Consider the following 22,783-nt stretch of genomic DNA (forward strand, 5'->3'; position numbering starts at 1 on the left):
TGATGTTCTCTGCAACTAAATGATTTCATATTAGGAGTAATAACACGTTTTAAAGAAATTGATATCTAGATTTAATTCTAAGACTGTTTCATGAACCCAGGGTCAGTAATAAAACAGCATAAATGCTAGTGATGAAATTGAACGGAAATCGAAGATCCGTTGTATTTGTTGACGACATTGTCAGTATTCCAACTGGGTGGTCATAAAATATTTCATGTGTTTGTGCGCAAATATTCACAATTTATTGTCTGATATTTACTTAAGGTAGTCCATCCATAACTGAGGTGAATTTAACAATTTTGATTGATATGAACTATATTGAATATCTATTCTAGAATTATTATGAGGCCGACATTAACCAAACTCGGGAATATGTATGCAGTCGATTGATTGAACTTTTTGCACTTTAAATTTTTTTAAAGAGTTGTCTGCCCCTTGCAAAAATTTTAAAAATTCAATTATAAAAAATATGTACGGTAAATAATGATTTTTTTTAGCATTGTGAAAGAAAATGAAAGCTTTTGCAACTTTTTACCAAGAGATTTGTGAGAAAATTATTTGTACGATAAACATATGTTCAAAAATACATTTTTTCCCATATACCTCAATGTTAATTTCAAGATGGGCTAAATTTGTTAACATTCAAAATTTTCAAAAAGTTTAAAGATGAATCTTTACTATTAAATAAACCCCTTAAAATCACACTACGATATTAGTAATCAAACTTGCAATCTATTAGATAAGAAATATGATAGTTATGGATTGACTACCTTAATCATTAATCGGAACAAAAATTTAATGTTTGGGTCTAAAATTTCATGAAAGTGGAAAATATCCTCTTCATAACGAAAAATCATTATTGTATTGCTGATATATGTAGCCCCCCAAAATATGGTTTCAAAATTATTGCATGTGTTAAACCTATTGTCATACTTAAATGAATCCGAAAGCTGAAAAAATGGGTCAGTTTATTTAAAATGACGCAAAAATCACCTTTAGAAGGACAATGGCTTTTCAGAAAAACTGATTCAATAATGTCTATGTCTTCAGATAAATTTCTTCGACATGCACTCTTGTATTACCCTGCAATTTGAGTGGGAGAAAGAATTAGACGGTCCTCTTGCACATCCAGATTTAGCAAAAGTCGACAATGTGGTTGACCTTTCTTGTTCTGGTTTTTGAAAAGCAACAGCTAATTAAATAAATTGCAAGATTTTAAATGTTTAAAATTTGTTTTACATGACACTGACAAATATTGTGGTTGTTAAAACTTTCCAGGGAAGCATTAACAAATTACTGTGTTCTTTTTTAGGACTGTTTTTCAAAATCTTGACAGATAGCAATTTTCTAGAGACACGTAATTTGCTACTGTGTTGCATAATGGCATTGCATCTGGAACTAACTAGCATTTAATCTAATTTTAAAATCCACATCCATCTACTAGTATTACAGAAACGCAATCTTTCTTTTTCCAATTTAATTATATGTCGGTTATGAATTATGATGAAACTAAATAAAAGTGAATCATTTCAATCAATTGTGAATACAATAAAAGTGCAAACATGTTTATGGATTAACAACATCGGTCTAAAATTCAAATGCATTTTAGATTGAACAAACCTGTTTAATTTTTTTCACTTGTTTAAAAGTGAAATACATTGTAAATGATAATCAAGCGTTTAACCTTTTTACCTACATGTTTCAATATACTTTCCTTTGACAGCAACATATTTTGATAAAAACATAAACTATTATAGAAATTTAAAAATAATGAATCAAGACTTATAATTCAAATTTGATAATAAGTTCAAGTAATCACATTTTGAAATAAATGGAGGAGGTTAATTTGTATTCGATATAATTATTAGAATTTTAGAAAGAATGGCTAAACGATTTCATTCCTAGCACATAAATAGCCATAATTACACTATATGCTTGTTTTTTTATCTTATGTTTCGTTTGTTTGGGTTTTTTATTTTTATTTTTTTTTATTAATGTTGTCAAAACATAAATACAAATGGTCACTAAACGTTAATTCTAATTTTGTTCAGGGATCTTGGTTTTGATAGTTTCAATTAAAAACTGTTTGCATCTTTTTTTTCAGTTAAAGTTCATATATTAAATTAATTCAACGATTTAATATCATTAACTTGTAAATGTTAATCACTGTAAGAGTTCTTCAATATTTAATATAGATACGACTACTTAAAAGGTCTTGGTCGTATTATATAGACTATTGGACTTATATATAATCAGGAAAAAAAAGTTTTGTATAAAAACATCTAGATTGTGAAGTCAAAACATTTATATCATATAATCTTAAATAATAGTTTTAACAGTCTCATCAAATTTTGTAAGGGAGTAAGAAGGATGAGTCGAAATGCAATTAAATTTTTTAAAATATTAATTATAATAGCAGATATGATTTGTACCTAAGGACATGTTCATTTGTATTTTAGAAATGCAATATTGACGTGTTTGACATATTTCTAATGTAACAGATGACGCAACAATACATCTGTTGCTTTAATGAATTATCAAAACGTTATTATACATCTATACCTTGTTTAGATATGGACTTTGATTTATCGTTAATATAGTGTTTTAATGGCAGGAAGGTAAGGTGTAAATGTTATGTGCGCAAAGGAGATAAGATAGCACTTCTGTGGATAAATACGTTAAATATGTGTTAGATAAAGTAGACATTATTTTTGCAGATCTTAGGGAATCGTTACTCAAGTGCCGGAAGTTGAGTCACGTTGAAGCGTCACGTTGTCAACGTTTTTGGGATGTCAGCCAATTACAACTTGGCCTAAGCCATACATATTTCATACAAATAAGAAGATTAGAGTCACTTTCAAAAGATATGATCTCAAAATGTGAAAAGTTTAATATGATAATTCTTATACGGCGAAACAGTTTATTCCGTCTTCTAAACATTTCTTGATCAAGACGATCAATGAATAGCTTGACCGTTATCTAAAGATGTCTGATAGCTTGCCTGAAAAGTGTGCTGAAAACCAATAAAACTATCAATATTTTGCTAATTAAAAAATATTTGTCTCATTTATGTTTCATCAATTTGTTATCAATACTCACAAAAAATATGTTATCATTTTTGTGCAATTTAGAAATTTTGTATCCATTTCATATTTAATTGGACAGGTATCATTAACGGTGTGGACTTACAATATGAGTATTTACATATATAAAAAAGTGAATTATGAATAAGCTGCCCACCGACCCCTCTCCCTATTTTTTGGAACCATGTGAAAAATTGAAGAAAGAATAAGAAAATAATTTGTGAAATAGTAGTTTTATGTATACTACATTACCCCATTTAAAGTTAGTTGGTGATCCGATTGGAAGAAGTAGTTGGCTAAAGATGGCCTTCTCTTTTTCAAAGTGATGGGAGATAACAACAGACTCTACTCTATATTGGACTGGATTTCTAACATGGTGGTTGAAAAGATGTCTTTGTAAGAAGTATAGAGGGAAAAGGCAAATCTGGATTACATTGATTTATGATTAGTGTTTTAACTCCATGTACTTCATGAATGACTTCAGAGTTTATGAGAGAAATGCATGAGGTTTTGCGATTAATAAAAATACCACTTATGAAGACTGGTAACAATGTCCAAATGTCCAAATATTTCAAAAAAATGTTTGATATAACATAAATTCTATTTATACTTTTTTTTGTCAAACAAAAATAATACATGAGAGGCGAAATACAATCGGCGTTAGATTCAGTTCCATTAGTTAATTCAATCATAACGACCGATAATGGGAAACGTATTAATTTTTATTCTATCTTTAAGAGAACCAATTTATTATTTTAGACGGGATTATAATTCTGCAACAAATTAAGAAATATTTAGATGTTTGTACTTCCAGAAGAATTTTCTAAAAATGCAAGAGGAATCAGATCTTATTGGCATAACTAATTTTTGAACGAACTTTATTTTTCTGCAGGTGCTCGCAAAATTCCCTTAAGAGTTGAAGCATTGGATAATTTTTCGCCCAAAGGCGAAAATATTTCCGCAGAAAAGCGATTAAATTTGGCCAGTTTTTAACATGTAATTAACATACGCAATTTTGAGCGTTAAGTGTACTATCTATGTAATTTTTAAATCATTATATATTTTGTATCAGGAAGAAAGTAAAACCCTTGTGACTTTTAATTCTTCAAAGAAAAATTAATTTGTTGAACTGATTTTTTTAATGTTCTTCTTTGGTTGCTTGCCGATGCATTTATAACAATTGTATTATCATTTAATATACCTTAGGCTTAAAGTAGTCATTTGTGGAATTTCATTATTTATGCCTGTCTGTCCAAGTTCTTACAATCGGAAGAGAATTCAACCCCTTTATTAAGAATAAAACTGGCTATTTATGAAAGAGTACAAAGCGTAAGAGTTGCACAAAATATAATGTTTATTATTATTTAAAGAATACAAGTATTCTCGTTGTACTGTCAATGTTATATTGCCAGAATACATTTAAACAGTAAAATGCTTTCTTTGATGATTCATGTGGGATAGGAAGGTACATGTAGCGACATTGCAGGAAAAAATACATATTCCGCGTTTTAGAATCAAAATCTGTGCATGATGTACTAGTTTTTGATTTTAAAGAATCTAAATCTTTGTAAATGTTATCGTGTAAAAAAAATTATATATACTTATTCTATTTATTTTCTACATTTAAGCGTTATGTTTATTTAGACAATTTATACGTGATCGTACTATGAATGCTTGCTCTCATTATATTCGTTCTGTGACATGTACACTCGCAGTATTACAGATTAATCGATATTTTCTCATTTTAAAATTTCTCTCTGTGTGCCTGATGTTTTATTTTTACATACATTGTACAATTTATGCAGTACATAAAAACTGCAGCCTCATGCTCATGCATTTTGTTAAGTTACAAATATAACATCATTCAACATGCTCATTAAAATGGATGTATATGTTAAATATGAACGATATGTGTGTTATATAAGCTGACACATAATTTATTCATTAATCCAATTAAATTTAAATCCAATGCGAGAAGGATCTAGAGCAAATGCAGTAAATTTTACAAAATAGTATGTCTCTTGCTCAGAACAAAGATTTGACAGACGATTTACCTGTACATAAATTGCGTAATAATTCTCATGTCGAATTGGTGCTAAAATACATGTAGGCTTCAAGGGTTCTTTAAGTTTAATGTAAGTATTTTTATCCATTGTAGAAACAAAATACGTTCTCACATAGTTCTCTATAAAAGAAATTCACAAATAAAAACTGGCATTTTTATGTGTACCACATTGACCGTTGCAGACATCCGATCCTCGGCGGTGTTCGATTGCTGTCCAATATATGGGCTTATTTGTTCATAGAATAATTTCAACCTTTTATGATAGGAAATGTGAAATTATATCATATCTAAAATACACAGGCACCTGATGTTATAAATTTGTCTCATGATACAAATAAATTTGATATTTAGTTTTATTATGAGAAAAAATTATAGCGCCAGGTGCCTATGCTATAATATTACACATCGTAAATAGTCATTGTGTTTGTTTTAGTGGTACAGGGAGAAGGGCAATCCTTGAAAAGTTGACTCAAAAAAGTGTTGTACATATCTACAAATCTCAAACATTTTCCGTCACAATCCGCTAACTAGATGTGTAACACCTAGATTTTACACAACTAGATATAACCCAATCGTTAAACTTAATATCATGTGCTTATTTTTATTTCAATTTATTTGTTTCATTTGAAAATCATGTTCATACTTTGAGCTGAATATTAAAGAACCACAAGAAATATACAGGATTGGAAAGAAGTGCCATGGTTAAAATAATCGAAATCTTATTGATACTAGAGAGTTGTGAATGTTATGATACAACAAGGTATTAGAAGTAGAGACGACGAGTTCTCGAAAGGTTTTTTGGCCTATAGCATCCCGTTCATATGATTTATACTTTTTAATAACCTTCTCCGTGATTCAAATAATGGTTTAAAGTTACTTTAATAAATTTGTCTGTTGTTTACGCTCTCTTGTCACTTTAAAGTCACATGGTCCATTCATTTTCCTTAAATTGCAATTATAAATGATTTTTTTAATTTTCATTGTTAAGATACATATTAAAGTGTTAAAAAAAGACCTTTGACTTACATCTACAATATCAAGCAATTAATTGCACACAAAATGCAGAATTTTTAACTATGAACCTGCAGACAAATCTTTTTCCATTTGGAAACCTCATTAAATTATCTGAATGTCCATTTCTTGTCTGCCTTTTAAAAAATTTCTGTCTCTTTTGTTATAAATATTGTAATATATTCAGGTTTTTAAAATAAATAAACATAATTCTGTCTTACCACGCAATGTGAATTAAGGGATGAAGCTTATTTTTGTAATTATGTAAATCCGTTTTCTATTTTTATCAGCAAATGGTATGTATGTTTTCCGACAGCATGAATAATTTCTAGGGACGTGATGACAACTAAAAAAGAATAAAAAATGATATGTACATATCTTTACATTATTGGCACCAATTGTTGTTGAAACTGACTTAAAATTGATCACAAAAAAACAAAACAAATAAAAAACAAGCATGTGTTCAGAATTAGCTTTCAAAAGAGCATAATACAAAAAAGCCACTGGTTCAATTGGTAGTATTTTTTCGATAACAGCTTATTATACTAAGTAGACAATCAACACTGATCGATCAGTATCTTCTTGAAAATAAGGTAAATGTAGACAACATCTCAGAGAGAGAGAGAGAGAGAGAGAGAGAGAGAGAGAGAGAGAGAGAGAGAGAGAGAGAGAGAGAGAGAGAGAGACAGGTGGTTTTTGCAATTTTTTTCGTTGTCCGTTCAGGGAGTTATAATCTATTCCGTTGAAAATTTTTAAATGTTGGAATTGACATGTATTTGACTTTACCGAGTGCATGTACACTTTGTATATTTTACATAAAACACTTCTCTACATTCTCTTTCTGCTGACTTATACAATCAGCCAATAAAATATAACCTATCCAGTTTGACCCGAGTTACCAACTGTTTGTTCGAAACATTTCTACTCTCCTGCCACTAGCATTGTTTAATACATGGTCAAACAATTATAGCGTATAATTCAGCAGCAGGGCGATTGTCATTGACGATCAAACAACATGTTGCGTTTTGTCGCCGTCAAAATAGTTATAGAAACCTTCCATATAAAAATGAAATGTTCTTCTTTGCAAGGTACATATAATAGACTTTACAGATGATTTTCTTACATGTACATTGTACTTTAACCCACTTTATATTGACCAATCAAGATCCAATGGGAAAGAAACAGAACTATGTAAATGATTTCTCTGATGGTCCGTACGGATGATAGAGGTACGTGAATTTTGCTGACGCACTCACGCAGCATCAGGTTACATGTATGTATTTTTTTTCTTCTGCAGATCACGTTCCCTTCATGTACATGCCCGCATGTCCTTAATATCTAAACATTTGCTCCTCAAGCAATGAAATTCGGTAAGTGACCGCTGCCTTTAAGTACAAAACGCACGGTAATCCTTCTTAAATGACCAGAAAGACCTCTAGGATTGAAGAGACGACGTTTGTGAGAATCAAAAAAGCTTTTTCATACATAATGAGGTACATTATTATTTATTATTTGTACTTCCGTTAGTGTTATGCGGTGATATGACACTAGGGTATTTACGTTGCCTTTTTCTTACTGGACCGGACTAAATGCAATATACTAAACTTAAGGGTGTTGTTTACTCAGGGTTTGAGTTCTCGAATTCGGATTGTTATAAAGTTCAATGTCATGAGTAAAATTTGTTTTAAACACAAAAAGTATCTGTGAAATGAATTATTATTGACATAACATTCGATAATTCTACTATATTATGGAATTATGCCAAAACAAAAATAGACTTTTAGCCAAACAGAGGAAATTCGGACTAAATTTTGCAGATTTTGTTTTCTGCTAAAACATTTTTGGAAGTACTCTAATATTAAAAGTTAAGATTTTATATTTTAGTCTATATAATTTTGCATATTTTCTGGTAGTTTTACCTCATTTATTCATTATGATAACCGTATGGCATGGATTTAAAAAAATATTGAAATATGCTTAAAAACGAGAAAAGACACCATATCTCAAAATTTTGATCATTGACCTCATATAAACTATATGCCAACAGAATAAGACCAATAAAAGTAGTTTAATACTATAAATGTTTTTATATTATCATCATTCAATTTTTTGTAAAATTGGATCAAAAATGGGTAGGAATTTGAAAAGTGATAGAGGAAATTCGGACTGGAATATTTATAAAAATTGTGAAGGAAAACTTAATGCTTTGTATGTATTTAGTGTCACTGCCATTCATAAATTGTATTTCATTTTCAAAAGTGTTGAGCAATTTGTATTATTTTCACAATTAAGAAAATCTCAATCATAGTGTAAAATTTTAAGTGATTTTCCTTTAATTTTCCAAAAATATACAATGGCCATTAACTCAAAAAGTAGGTCATTGACCTACTTTTTGAAAATGAAAAATAACACTACAATAAAAGGTCTATAACACACAATAGTTGGTTTTTCATTATCATCAGTGGAATTTTTTTTCATTCTGAGTAAACGTCATCCTTAAGTTGTTGGATTTTTATTTTCTTTTTGGATTATTTGATGACTTAGATAATATCTTGTACAAAAAAACTTAAAACGACACTGCAACCATCTGTAGATACTGAAAGATTAAGGGTCAAATAAATACCCATGCAAATAATGCACCTGAAAAAATTGTCGAGAAAAATATCCTGATATTCATTCCTGTGTTATTCTTATTATTAAGTTATATCACGGCAGATTATCTTTATGTCTTTTAAAGGTTTACTAAACTTTCCTGTGTAGAAATGAAAAGAAAAGGGGAGGCGGCAGCGTGATGATACTGATATATAAGCTTGCATCACCCTAATCATCCCCAATTTACATTTCAGAGCTTTGACATGAATTACGTTACCCATTTTCATCAAATATTATTATCATCTGACAGCTAGCCATCGTGCAGTAAAGAAATAAAAGAGCGTAGCAATAATTATCAAAATAGCTTTTATATTGGTCTATGTATCGACATAAAATCTTTTTTTAAAAATACCAGACGGCACTTTATTTTAGGATTTAGTTTTTTAACTGCATGCAGAATTTGTGCCAAATGGTGCATGTTCGCGTGCACGAATCATCGCGTGCAGTGTATGACTCACGGCTTAGTGTTTGACCATTGTAACTAGATCTGAGGAAGATTCCAGTTTCCCATATATATGTACCTAAATCAAGATTTATGTCCCCATGACAGGTGCAAGGGCATTTATGACAGTTCTTCCCTTGTGTCACCCTCTAGAGACGCTCATCATCTCAGTGGTCATGTCAATTCCTTCAAAACTCGCCTTGGAAGTTGACCCCATTATCCGAGTGTGAAAGACATTCAAATATATGGGCCCGACACACTGTCCTATATTCTACTTCTGCGCACAGGTGTGAATGATGATTAGGTCAAGGAAGAAGCAATGACCCACTATCCCTTCCACCTACACCTACCTTTATACTATATTTCACGTGAGTACGGGCTGTGTACATATAACTATGTGACCCTCTTTACACCACAGTTATTCAAGTACAGCAACTTTAACCCCTCCCCCTCCCTGCATAACTAGGTGATTTTGACCAATTTTTCATTGCCTTTTTCATGGATTACCCTTTTAAGACATATTTTTAATACATTCACTCTTCTGTGTATTATAATTACAAAGAAAGGTTAAAAATCTAGAATTTTAACAAATTTTTGTCGTGCATATTAAAAGTTCTTACTGTAATTTATAGTTCGTCCGTTAGGCCAAAATAGTAAGGGTTGATAGAGTCTTAAACAGATCAACTTTACGTCATTCTTACATAGTTTAAATTATAGCAGATTTATTTGAAATTCCTTGAAGGTCTTTTTCAGATTGATTGCTTTTTTCCCTCAGACAAACATGACGTAGACATCAATGTTAATACCTGTATGCTCATGTCTCTTACTTGTAGTTTTCCCCACTAATCCTCTTTTCGAACAAACACGAAAACCAGACATAGCCTGGTGAAATTAGTAAAAACGAATGCAAAAACAAAAGATGCAAAAATAACAGGATACCACTTTATGTAATTTGCTTTTTATTCCTTTATTTTTTATTTAAAGAAATATCCTTTAAACAGTCATCTGAAATGGTTGAAGGAGAAAGAAAGTAAAACCTTATGGGTTTTTTTCAGAGAAAGTGAACTTCAAGTTTTATTTACAATGTACGTGTGTACATAAAGAAAATGTTAACGTATAATCAAAAAGAAAGAAAGTTTGCTCTAAAGGTTTAATATTTCTACAGTTTCGGCACAAAAGAAGCAATTTTGCAAAATGGTACCATATGAATGATTTAGATTGGCTGACTGTATTTGATGTTTGATTTGCATTGTACTGTATCTAGTATGCACGTGATCGATAGTTTATAGGCATTAAACGCCTATTTCTTTTGAAAGGGGGAAAGTACTTTATAATGGCCACTTTATCTTCAAATAAGGATAGAGACCGGCCACGTGCGTTTTAATGAATTGAGTCTGACGAACTATCGATCCTTTTATACATTTTCAAAAATTAAAGCGAGTTTTACGCTATACAAATCAAGTATGTTATAGACATGGTAAAATCAGTAAAATGGTTACACATGCCATCAATCAATGATAAATGAAGCTTACAGAAATATCTTCAAAGTTGCAACATTTACGTTCTCTGCATCAACAATGGGATCTGAATAATACACTTCAAAATCCGTCATGGTTTACATTTTTGGGGGTCTCTTAATTCATTCTATCGTAGTCTAATAATTAGAACAAATCAAGGCCATTGTAATCCATAGCAAGTACAAGGTAATAAAATACTTGAATTTCATTAACTGTCATAATCTAATAATTAGCAAACAGACGATTTATGACCTCGTGAACTTCACAAAACTTATGGAATTCCATGTCATTGTTATGTACGAAATTCATTAGGAGCAATTGGAGCAATCATTTTAAAACGTCAATGCCTAATGGACGGAATTCTAATGACCCCCGGAGACATTGCTCGGGAGCACGTAACGACAGTGGGTTATTCCCTCTCTGTACTTCTGTCTCCTGTGAAGTGAACCTTACCCCCGGGGCGGCCTGCGTATGAATACATTAACAATGGAAATGTAATGACTTGAAAAGTTATGTCCAACTTGACAGTGTTTGCATTTCGTATGACATTGCCGAGAGGTAAGCATCGTTTCTACATTTATAATATTTCAGTTGAATATATTTTTATTTTGAGTAAAATATTTTGGTTAATATAATAATGCACCATTTATTTATATATAACATTGAATGAAATTTTATTTAAAAATTAGCGAAACCAGCAAATGAGATTATTGGAAATTAAAAAATAATATATTTTATTTTAAAATCTTATTCATATAAAATGATATTGTAATATTATTACATAGCTTATTTCATATGTACTTAGACATATTATTCTAAAAAGAAGGCTAATATTTATCGAAGTAGATATAAAAACAGAAGGCAATGCACTTGTGTAGCTTGATTTATTTTTAAAGTTTTTCGTCCTTTTTTTCTTTTTTTTTAAATGAACATTGTCTTTTTTTTCAAAATATTATTTTTTAAAAATGACTCTTATGAAATCTTGGTATTGTAGTTATATAAATGACATGTATATACGTTTTGATCTTAAGCATTTAATAAGAAATTAAATAATGATAATTTAAAAAAGTAAACTTTGTTTTAAAAATTGACTTGCCATCTAATAAAGGTCTTTAATCTCGTTAATCTCGTTAAACTAAAACGTAATGTAAAGTACAGGCAGCAAATTGCTGTTTTTCAAGAATGACAAAATGAAAAAAATGAAAAATGAGATATTGAAATGAGGCTGGCCATTTGCACTTTAAGACAATTAATCAAAACATCAAACCGCGAATCTTGTTGTAGAGGAACCGTCGACATGACATTAACTTGCAAGGAAACCGACATTGGACGGCGAACTTCATAAATCTCTGGATAAAATCGTATAATATTCTACCTCACAAGCTCTTATCGCGACAATTAAAACAACACGCATATATATTTTCCTCGGCGCTTTGGTGCATTTCTTTTAATTTCATGTGTTTAAAACTCTATCTATTCATCTTTTCTTCAATATTATTTGGAATTTGATAAGTGAAAGGATTTCAATTACCTTGTCTGAGGTTTCCAATGTCAGTGATATATATGATAATACATTTCTTCAAATGTCAAAATAGAATATAATTTAATGCGTAATAAATGATATTGTTTCATTAAGCTAATCGCAATTACAATGTTGAGTGTAGGTCGTATATTTATTAAACCCGTTAAAGTTGACATGGTCTGTGGTTTTTCTGTGGGTCATTTACTCCATAAGATAAATTATGATGTCAAAAGGGCAACAATCTTATTAACGAACAATAAATAATGAACGCATCGATTCATAAGAAAACAAATGTTACAAACACCAACTAATGTCTTCATATATCACAGGACAAAGGGCATCTAACATTGCAAAAAAAATAAGCTCAATTTCTAGTGAAAGGTTAAAAGTTCACCGGTCATTCTATGGAACATTCGATAGAGGACCATTACATGTCAATCTTGATTAAATAGAATGAAGTCAGGAAAGAAATCCTTTATGTGATGTGCACCTGCAATTTGTAAATGTCCAAACCATAAACCCACAGACAAATTGAAAAGTAAGACCGCAGCGATTGCATATGAATAACAATGAATAAAAATTACAAATTAATTGGTTATTGGCACACGTCTCTGTTTCGGCAGCATTAAATCATAGAATGACCTTTTTGGTTTTTTAATCACAGATGAAACCGCCAAAAACTGTGCAGGCATTTCAAAAACTTTCAATTTTTGTCGTTAATTAAGTCAGTCAAATCCGAATCGTGTACAAACTGTCACGAATGCTTTCAGAAATTTACAGTCGTTAGAAATGAAATTCTGCTCGAAAAAGAATGTACGTTTTAATATAGCATTGAATCATGATTTTTTGAAGTATACACTCTCATAACTGCCGCGGTGTGTGCATACAAATTGAGTAACGCGCGTTAGCGCGTTATGAAAATTTGTATGCACACACCGCGGCAGTTATGAGAGTGTATACTTCAAAAAATCATGATTTAATGCTTATATTTACATTTTTTAACTTCTTGCCTTGTCTGCAAATGTGAATTATACCTTAAAATTCCGATCTTATCCTAAGGGTAAGTTAACATTAATGGAAGAGCCACAGTAACAGCCACAAGCGTGAACTTTGATTTTCGCTTGTGACGTTGCAGTTTACAGCGTTCAACGTTTGTGACGTCATAACAAAACTCGTCAATTTGACCTTTGACTACTTGTTGCATTTAGAGGCATTTAAACATCACGGAATTTAATGGAAAAACACAGTAGAATGTAAATATAATGTATTAAAACAAAAGTTATGTATTTGAGTTTCATCTTTCCTGCTTTTTAATGAAGAATTATGTAAAGATGGGAAAATTTGACATTTTGGTCGAAAAATTACGTGCTATAATAAATGTCTGATTTCTAAAAAAAAAAATGCAACTGTACCAAGTAATGATGGAGGTTAATAGGTTTAATAAAGAAAATGCAAATATTATTTACTAATACCGGTAATTAAAGATATTCAGCATTCAATAAAAGAGACAAAGAGGAAATGAAATAAATCAAAGGTGACGATATCATGCAAATTTGTTGAATAAGTAAACAACTCTGTGGTGACTGATTGACAGAAAACACAGGAAATCTTGTATATCATTACTTTATGGTAAAGGAAAGTGAAAAGTTGATTAACGGGTTTATGTTTGATTTCAATTAACAATGTATAGGAATCGTGCCGCTAGAGTTTCACCTTTGTCTTAGCGCATTTCTCCGAGGTCATTTAAGAGAAATCATGAAATCGTCACAATTTTTAAAATGCATCAATACATGTACACTGCAATTCATCGACCGCGTTCCGCCTACATGACAATATCCAGTATGTTCTCTTGCTTAACTTCAATGTGCAACATGCACTATCCTTTAAATCATCGAATAAAAACTTTTTTTTTACAGAAATGTATTCAGTCTTCGTGTTCGGATTAACGCTGACGTCACTTGTTGAATGGAGTAGCCAACATGGATTGCTCCTATCCCCTCCTCAGAGAGGCTCCCTTTGGCGGTACGGATACGACACACCCCCTAACTATGACGACAACGGACTATTCTGTGGTGGCTTAGAGGTACGCCAATCTGTTTCATCGAGACCAAAACTTAGTATCAAAATTAAACAAAACGGTTATCATTGTGCTCTCTAATTCATAAATCTAATTATCTAAATAATTATTGCTTCTTTATTGCAGGAATACATTAAAACTGGCGGGAAATGCGGAGTATGTGGAGATGCTTACAGTGGACCTCGCGAACACGAGGCTGGTGGAAAATACGCTAAAGGAATAATCGTGGAGCAGCTTCCCGCGGAATCCACAGAAATGAAAACTACCATCCAGATCACCAGCTACCACAAAGGGTTCTTCGAGTTCAGAATCTGTCCACACAATGACATCCGCAGACCCGTGGCCCAGGAATGCCTTGACGAACACCTTATGATCATCAAGGAGGGGTCCCCAGAAAGTTCCTACACCCGTTTCTACCCATCAAATCCAAAGGTGACGGGAAAAGACAAATACCACTTGACACTGCTTATCCCGAGAGGAATGCGTTGTGAGCAGTGTGTTCTGCAGTGGACGTACAACACAGGTAAATACATATGCCAGTGGCATGGCAATAGGTGTATACTACTGTTATATTTTTCCTTTTGCAATCATTCTGGCATGAGTACATTAATAAAATTACATTGATTTTCTGTTATTTTTTAGGAAACAGCTGGGGTACCGACAAGAATGGTACCAGTTGTTTAGGATGCGGATTACAGGAGGTATTCAAAAACTGCGCTGATATCAGCATTGGAGGGACGCCTTCAGTTGAAACTGCACAAGCCGCGCTTATCAAATCTGAAATCAAAGAAGACAAAACCAAACTGCAACATGAAATCAAATCAGGGTTATTTCACGAAGTTCGAAAAGCTATTGAAAATACCAAAGCAGCGAAGCACGTTCAGCACCCACAGCCACAGTCAATTCAGAAAATTTCTTCTCCCACTCCGGTATTTTCGACTAAAACTTACACGTCAGGTGTTCCACAGACGACATTTTCGGCTAAATCATTGGTGCAGAATAGGAATTTATTCATGCCTGTTGGGGGATTAACCTTCCTCTCTCAAATCAAGAACCGTTTGGCGAAACAGTTGAGTTGGTTGAAACAGGTTCCATTTCATCATGCTAGCCTCCTCTCAGATCAAACGCCAGATAACCGTTTTACATTGGCCAGCAAAATCAAGTTTATGCCAGACAACACTAAAAATCAAGAATATCGTACAACAGCTATGGCATCAAACCTTTCGCCTAAAATTAGATACCACATGGGCCCTCAGTCCTCCTTCAACTTGTACACAAATCCGTCCCTGTCCTTTTTTGAATCAGGAGGACACACTGCGAGAGTTTCTCGTCCTGATGTCAACCCTACCGTAGCTTACAAAATAATGTCTCCAGTAACGACGACCAAGGTAACTAAAGCACCCACCCAGAGACCCACAGAGGCCTCTCTCCCTACCACCACCGACCCCCTAGACGTGTCACAGTGGGGGGAGGAAACGGTAACCAAACTTCCCAAGAAATACCAGAGTTACTTCCGAAAGTACAGGGAGGCCAAATCGACGTTGGATGTCTTAGAAAGGAATCCCAAGAAGGTGTTGAGCATGTCTAAATACAGAAGATACCGAAAACGAAAGAACGGACAAAATAGATTAAAGAATAGTCTGGTGAGAGACGTAAAACGCTGGTCTTCTCGCCTGGAGAAAATAGCGAAAAAGTTACATCAGTGATTACGTTGTCATCTTTCCGTAACAAACTGTTACTTCACCGAAATCCGTTCATATTTATTGACTCTTTTATTTCTTGTGCGCGTTTTCAGTTGAGAAAACAAGAGACATCGTACAGCGGTCGTTTATTCATGATGCCGCTGGAGACTTCAACTTTTCGTTGCCAAGTCTATGTACATTATTATATACACTTGTAAGAGAATTCTTTGTGCCAAAGCAACAAGCCTTTGTTGTGCAAAAATTACCAATCAGTATTTATTAATGTGTGTCATTGTCTACTTTTCTTCCAGTATTATAAACTAACAGAGCTTCAACGAAATGGATGCAAGTTAACACATGTTGTACTTGCAGCTATTGGTGTTTTTGTATTGGATGTTTGGATATTATTAAAATTTGATAACTTAGTTATATGCAATGTGTATTTTCATTTTAAACCATGACAAATTTTGTCTGCAATATCATAACCAAATGTGTTTAATATTTGAACAGCCACTATGCAATGTGATACTGTTTATTTTGTAAAAATGATAATACAAATTATGGAAAAGAGTTCAAAATACAAAATACAACAATGTCAAAATGGTTTCCTCATTTATGATCCAGCAGAAACAAAACAGTACATATTAAAGAACACAGGGAATTCCAATTCCTTAATCCTATTTACACAGAGGGCACCTGCTAGGAGGTTCCTCATCCTTGTTGCCATTTAAGAATTACAGGTGGACTTGTTTCACATAAACATGAACCCAATGTTGTATTTAGCCATGTTAAAGTTTCACAGCTCCATCACATCCATGAGATCTACAAATATTGCGTACGATAACTTCACAATTTCGATGTGGATATCAGTTCTACCCAGGGCTGACAGTAAACCACAGATCCGTTGTTTGGCCTGCACTGCATTTTCATGTGCTTGATTAAGATGTCCCAAAGCTTCGTCTAAAAGATTGTTTGAACAAGTTAGCCGAAACCACTGAAAGGTTTTCACTTTGGCAAGAGCTTTGCATATTTGGAGTGTACTGTCTTCAGTGAGAACATTTCCAGCAATGTCTAAATACTGCAGTTTCTTCAAATTTTGAGGTAGCTTTTCACAGAAACTTGGAATCGAAGAATCCTGAAAGTGGTTTTGGGCTAGATTGAGCAGTTTAACATTCTTAAAACAGAACACAACCTTGAACAAGTTATTGGACGATATTCTGTCATTGTCATAAATGGAAAACTGACAAATTTTGCTCAAATTCAACTCCTGCAGGGAGAGAGCATGTTTTGAGTTGGCTAAACACTCCAAGTCATCTTCATTTAAATCACAGTTTCGTAGACTAAGAAATTCTAATGGAAGTTTTAATGCGTCTAAGATTTCTCCCAAGCAACCGAGGAGGTAATTGAAACTTAGATCTAGTCGGACTAAGTTCTCAAAACATGACAATGTCCTGACCATGATGGCACGGCCAATTGTTCTACTTCGCGTTTTGCCTTCTTGTAAGTAAATGTTACAGTCTTGCAAATCGAGCGAACGCAATCTGGAAAATTTCTTCAGGTTGGGTGACACCATGAAAAATATTCCCTCTTCTAATTGTCTTAGGGATAGACCTTCAAGAGTCTGAAGACAGGAAATAAAATAAAAATAAAAAATTGCTGACTAGATGTAAACAAATCATAATGCCACTCACTTATTAAATGTAAACAATAAAAAAAAAAATCATAAATACATGTACAGATGAATGACAAGGCATGATGTAGCTTAATCATATAGAACTATAGCAAATTCATAAACCTTTGTAAAAAAAAATTACCATCTAATTCTCCCCTCCTTTCTCTTTATATGAATTTTTTGTGTATGAATAATACATGTGTAAAAAATTTAAACGTTTTCAATTACGTACAACGTCAAAGAAATATGTATAAACCTACTTTGCATTTAAATGAACTGCTCAATTTGTCATATCATGATAATCAATGTTAAAAAGAGAGTGATCTAGTGTAGCAGTTTCCTCACAATGACTCACATTTATGTCTTGTCCTTTAAGTACAATAAATGGAGCCAAGGAATCCATCACTTCTTCTCCTATTGCAAGGTCTGACCTAAAATAAAAAAAAAGGACAGTGGTTAGTCCAAAAGAGCTACTTTTATACCAAAGAAAACCTGCTCTTTCCCATTATGGTGCATCTTCATGAAAAAATTACAGAGCGCATCATAATTCTTTTACTCAAAACACTGATCCTCTCAAATTTAATTTAAATTGCTGTAATATGACTAAAGTGTTGCCAACACAACATAAAACAAATTCTAAATTAATTAATCAATATTATTTTTCTATATGGAGACAATTTGAAGACAAATAAAGGAGAGATAACTCTGCTACTGACTTGATATGAATGTTGGAGACTGTGATGGCTACGGGAGTGACAGATCTTAGGCAGTTACAGATCAAGTAGTCCATAAAAAATGTGTTGCTGGCCGTGAAGTGAATGTTGTCTATCTTCACGATCATCTTTTCTCCTGCAAGAGAAAGTTGTGTTTTTTATATTTATTTTCTTCACAAAGTGTGGGAAAGTTACCTCATTGTTTAAGTGTAAAGATTTCAATAAAATACAACAATACAGTTTACTCTTTTCAACTAAATTCCAAGTATCAAAATGCAGTTTGTAATTTTTCAATTCTTTGGGACAAAATATCTGATGAAATGCTGATTTATACAAAACTGTATAATGCTTGAAAAAAAAAAGTCCTGATAAATATCACAGAACATATGCACATTTTCCAATGAAAAAATTTCTATGTACTTTACGAAAAATTGAAGAATGTGATAAAAATGAAACATGTTGGCACAATAAGTCTTTTGTGGAGCCCTAAAACACATTAGTGTAGGGTGTTTGACATACCGCGAGGAATACGGATCAGTATATGTGTGTCCTGAACCATTTCATGAGACAGAATATCATTTAACATCCTGGGAAGGAGTTCCTCCATGTACCGACTAAACTCCACATCTAGAATACAGAAAGGATAAGGTTACATGTATTACTATATACACAGAAAATGACCCATCATTGCTAAAATGCTATTCTATTACACAGAAAATGCCTTGCTCAATTGTGTTGAAACATTTCCTTATCTAAGTTCCTGTAAATGAAACAAAATATCTAAAAAAAAATTTAATATGGACAAATATTTAAACATAACAAGTTTTGTCAACTTGAAGCCTGTATTCACTGATATTTTGTAAGCAACCAGTTTGGTACATAGTGAAAGAGGTAACAAATGAATTATAAGATATTATAGGTTGTTTACATAATTAGATATGTCAATGTCTAGGTGCATCCCAACAAAACCTATATATCATGTTTCATCATCAGATGACAATACATGTACATAAATTTGAATCTAAATACATTTGATGGTTTTAGATCATTATTGCTTGGGCAATGCATGCTTGCATCTCTTGTAACATATATTCTGAGAGTCATTGTTGTAAATTCCAGCTGAATTAGTCTGATTAATACCAAAGACAATATGATATTACCAGTAATCTCCCTAAGGGGTCAACTGTAGTGAAATATCTACAATAAATTAAAGGACAGTCTATTTCAAACATACTGGTAATTCTCTTTTGATATGCCAGTACTTGTTACATAGAAAAGTACATACGTTTTCTAAAGGCTAACAAGATATATGTCACCGGGTCAACAGGTGTGTGAATGTCTGTCAATATATCGGGTCTCAATAGCTCAGAGGTTAGTACGCTGGCATGGTTAGCCAGAGGCCCTGGGTTCGAGTCCCGGTTGAAACTTGACTTTTCACCACCTGTGACATTTGGCCCCCAGCGTACAAATCCCACGGTCACTACCTAGGAACATGTTTCACAACATTTCCTTAACTCATAGAATTCTACTCGTAAATTCGAGGACGAATTTCTACCAAGAGGGGGAGTATGTCACCGGGTTAACAGGTGTGTGAATGTCAGTCAATATATCAGGTCTCAATAGCTCAGTGGTTAGAGCGCTGGCACGGTACGCCAGAGGCCCTGGGTTCGAGTCCTGGTTGAGACTTGACTATTCACCAACTGTGACATTATAATTATATATAATATAATATATAATATACAATTATAATTATGTGCTGCACATCAGATGGTTGACCTTTGACCCATAAAACATTGCAACTTAAAATTGATTCCTTTAAATGTCAATGGTGTTAAAAATTGATTTAATAAAACTCTGTCCCACCCCACAGACTTTTTATACACTTACAATTCAAAGTTTCCTGAATTGATCAACTGAGTGAAAGCCAAAACTAGTTTGCTCAGAGATACAGCTAAAGGTTAGCATTGATTAAATACATGTAATATGTGGCTAAACATGTTTTTGAACAACCCAATTACCCATGCCAAACTTCAACCTCCAGAAATATAAACACACATTTTGATCATAATTTGTCCCTATGATAATCCCCCTAAGGTATTTCAAAGAAAATTATTTTTGCAAAACAGGAGACTTTGCTTCAGTGTCTTTACATGAATATTGATTACACTTAAGATATCCCAGGTAATGGCAAATGTGATCTATAGGCCTACCTGCGGCTTTGGCAATTATCTTGGCCAGCTTTTTTGGTTTTAATTGATGTTTCTTCAGGGATAATATGGGCCACATCTGCACAATTAGCTTGCTAAAAGTTGCATCTGAAAACACAAAGCAAAGGTAATGTTGACTTCTTATACATTTTAAACCATCTATGGACAACCTAAGTACACTGTGTAAATGTATATTTATTTCATCTCTATGAAGCATTTTCAATGAACATGTTTTTTGAAAACTTAATATCTAATTTATACTATTCATAAGTTACAACCAGAACTTCTTACTCAGCTTGAATCCTCGAAGGTCTAAGACTTTGATTTTGCAGGATTTGGTTCTCTCAATGACTCCTTTGAATACCATTAAATCCAAGCCCATCTCTTCAGTAAATATATCTTTGTTTTCTGGATGCACAACATCACCAAAACTAAATTAAAGAAAGACAATAATTTAAATAAAAGTATGATACAGTGATATATTGAACTTTAAGATATGGGATCGGGTATAAATTTGCTTAAACATGTAATATTTTTCTAGGTCAATGGAAACGTTGATTAAATTAAATCATAAAACAAAAATGAGTTTGTGTCTTTGATAATTATCATTCATAGAATGTAATATCAATTAAATGTTTCAATTTTTTTTTATAACTTTTACAATGAGTTTACTGAAAACTAGTCTTGATATGAAATAAGACCTGGCAATAGGGGCTTACCATAAGACAGGCAAAGGCCAGTTGGAGATGAGTGTAATAATGGCTACTGGGGCCACTCTATCAATGGCGATCTCCAACAGCACTGGAGCTAAGTGGTTAGGGATACATGATAAGGCTTCCCTGATGAGATCTACATGACAACTGTTTATTTTCTGACAGCACAGTTTCAACAGAGATGGCACCCCTAGCTTCTTCTTGGGCTGTTGTAGATGACTACAAAGATCTAGTCTGGCATAGTTGACCTTATCTAAAGCTTTAAACATCTTCACTCTGCAAAAGATAGATAACTCAAATTCAGTTACAGAAGGTTAGCACTGTGCAACATTTCACACATACATGTATTAGTTTACGACTATACACAAGACTAAAATACTATCCAATGTACCAATCATTCTTATACCAGTAAACTTAGTTCCTTCAGTACATTTTCTTCAATATTTACATGTAACTGTTGAAAGTAATCATTTTTATATATTTATAGGCATATTGTATGCATATTTTAATGGAAGCATCCAATGTATGAATTATTTGATGTATTAAACATCAAAATATTTTGAGATTTTACAATTCATACAAAATATTATGTGCATACAAAATACTATGTGCATGTTTGAAAAATAAAATCTTAAAACAACAACTCTCTCAAACTTTTGCTAGTAATGTCCATATTTGATGTGAATACCTACACAGCAGCTAGATATATGCTTAATACATGTACATATAGGCTGTGCAAAGGAAATTATATATTTGATGGAAAATTCAAATTTCAGTTTGTGGAATATTATTTATCATAATTGAAATTAGTAAAGTCTTAAATGTAAAAACAAGCCAAGTAGGAAACTCAAATGTCAATGGCAATAAAATTTTGAGGTATGTATAAGTTTTAATATCTAAGTGTGAATGTTTCATTATTTATCTTCTGAATCTGTTTGGTCTGATGTAGAGATTTTCATTCAAAATCTGCAACATGCTGTATTCTGCAACCTAACTGTTTTCTCTCCCCATAAAAGTAAAACATTTACGAGGTATGTTATATAAATGCAGATAATAATAAACAAATTTATGCCAGTTTAACACTTCATGTTATTAGAATAAGGGAACTTAGTCGTCAAATTTGCTTAAATTGCTGTCAAAACAATTAAAAGGTACCATATATCAGATATTCTGCTATTTCCATGAGCTTATAAAACAATGCAAGATTTCTTCAAAGGGAGGACAGGCTGAGTCCTCATAACCGACCACATTTGACCTCTCTGTCCAAATATCACCCCCTTTCCAGTATCCCTGGCACAAAAAATATATCTCTTATACCACTTTTAATTCCCCCTCCTCCAAAAAATGGTTGCAAGTAAATTTAGGGGTGTAGCATTGTTAATCAAAGGATGACATTTTACATTTTGCAGTCGCACTTATACTAATTC

At 32.6% G+C, this 22,783-nt stretch overlaps 2 protein-coding genes and 1 non-coding gene across 3 annotated transcripts; 2 read left to right on the forward strand and 1 right to left on the reverse strand.

Annotated features, from left to right (window-relative positions):
* Positions 1 to 11,246: 11,246 nt before the first annotated feature.
* Positions 11,247 to 16,476, forward strand: LOC128158114 (uncharacterized). Its single transcript, XM_052820851.1, has 4 exons — positions 11,247 to 11,328; positions 14,209 to 14,375; positions 14,496 to 14,892; positions 15,012 to 16,476. Exons 1-4 carry the CDS (start codon positions 11,283 to 11,285, stop codon positions 16,073 to 16,075), a joined length of 1,674 nt encoding a protein of 557 aa, XP_052676811.1. The 5' UTR covers positions 11,247 to 11,282; the 3' UTR covers positions 16,076 to 16,476.
* An 89-nt stretch (positions 16,477 to 16,565) lies between these two features.
* LOC128158120 (uncharacterized) lies at positions 16,566 to 21,646 on the reverse strand. Its single transcript, XM_052820863.1, has 7 exons — positions 21,363 to 21,646; positions 20,935 to 21,074; positions 20,647 to 20,751; positions 18,956 to 19,063; positions 18,440 to 18,572; positions 18,079 to 18,154; positions 16,566 to 17,672 (listed from the first exon to the last, which is right to left on the reverse strand). Exons 1-7 carry the CDS (start codon positions 21,623 to 21,625, stop codon positions 16,848 to 16,850), a joined length of 1,650 nt encoding a protein of 549 aa, XP_052676823.1. The 5' UTR covers positions 21,626 to 21,646; the 3' UTR covers positions 16,566 to 16,847.
* On the forward strand, positions 20,050 to 20,122 carry Trnat-ggu (transfer RNA threonine (anticodon GGU)). Its single transcript has one exon. It is a non-coding gene; the product is annotated as a tRNA-Thr (tRNA).
* Positions 21,647 to 22,783: the final 1,137 nt, after the last annotated feature.

This window comes from Crassostrea angulata, chromosome 1 (assembly GCF_025612915.1).
Source record: "Crassostrea angulata isolate pt1a10 chromosome 1, ASM2561291v2, whole genome shotgun sequence".
Taxonomy (NCBI): Eukaryota; Metazoa; Mollusca; class Bivalvia; order Ostreida; family Ostreidae; genus Magallana; species Magallana angulata.

Bases quoted from the DNA above. Each gene is read 5' to 3' on its own strand.
- LOC128158114 (XM_052820851.1), top strand. From the start codon at position 11,283: ATGTCCAACTTGACAGTGTTTGCATTTCGTATGACATTGCCGAGAG. The intron at 11,329-14,208 runs GTAAGCATCGTT...TTTTTTTTACAG, and splicing joins TCGTATGACATTGCCGAGAG to AAATGTATTCAGTCTTCGTG. The intron at 14,893-15,011 runs GTAAATACATAT...GTTATTTTTTAG, and splicing joins GCAGTGGACGTACAACACAG to GAAACAGCTGGGGTACCGAC.
- LOC128158120 (XM_052820863.1), bottom strand. From the start codon at position 21,625: ATGTTTAAAGCTTTAGATAAGGTCAACTATGCCAGACTAGATCTTTGT. The intron at 19,064-20,646 runs GTAGGCCTATAG...TCTGTATTCTAG, and splicing joins GATAATTGCCAAAGCCGCAG to ATGTGGAGTTTAGTCGGTAC. The intron at 18,155-18,439 runs GTCAGTAGCAGA...TTTTTATTTTAG, and splicing joins GTCTCCAACATTCATATCAA to GTCAGACCTTGCAATAGGAG.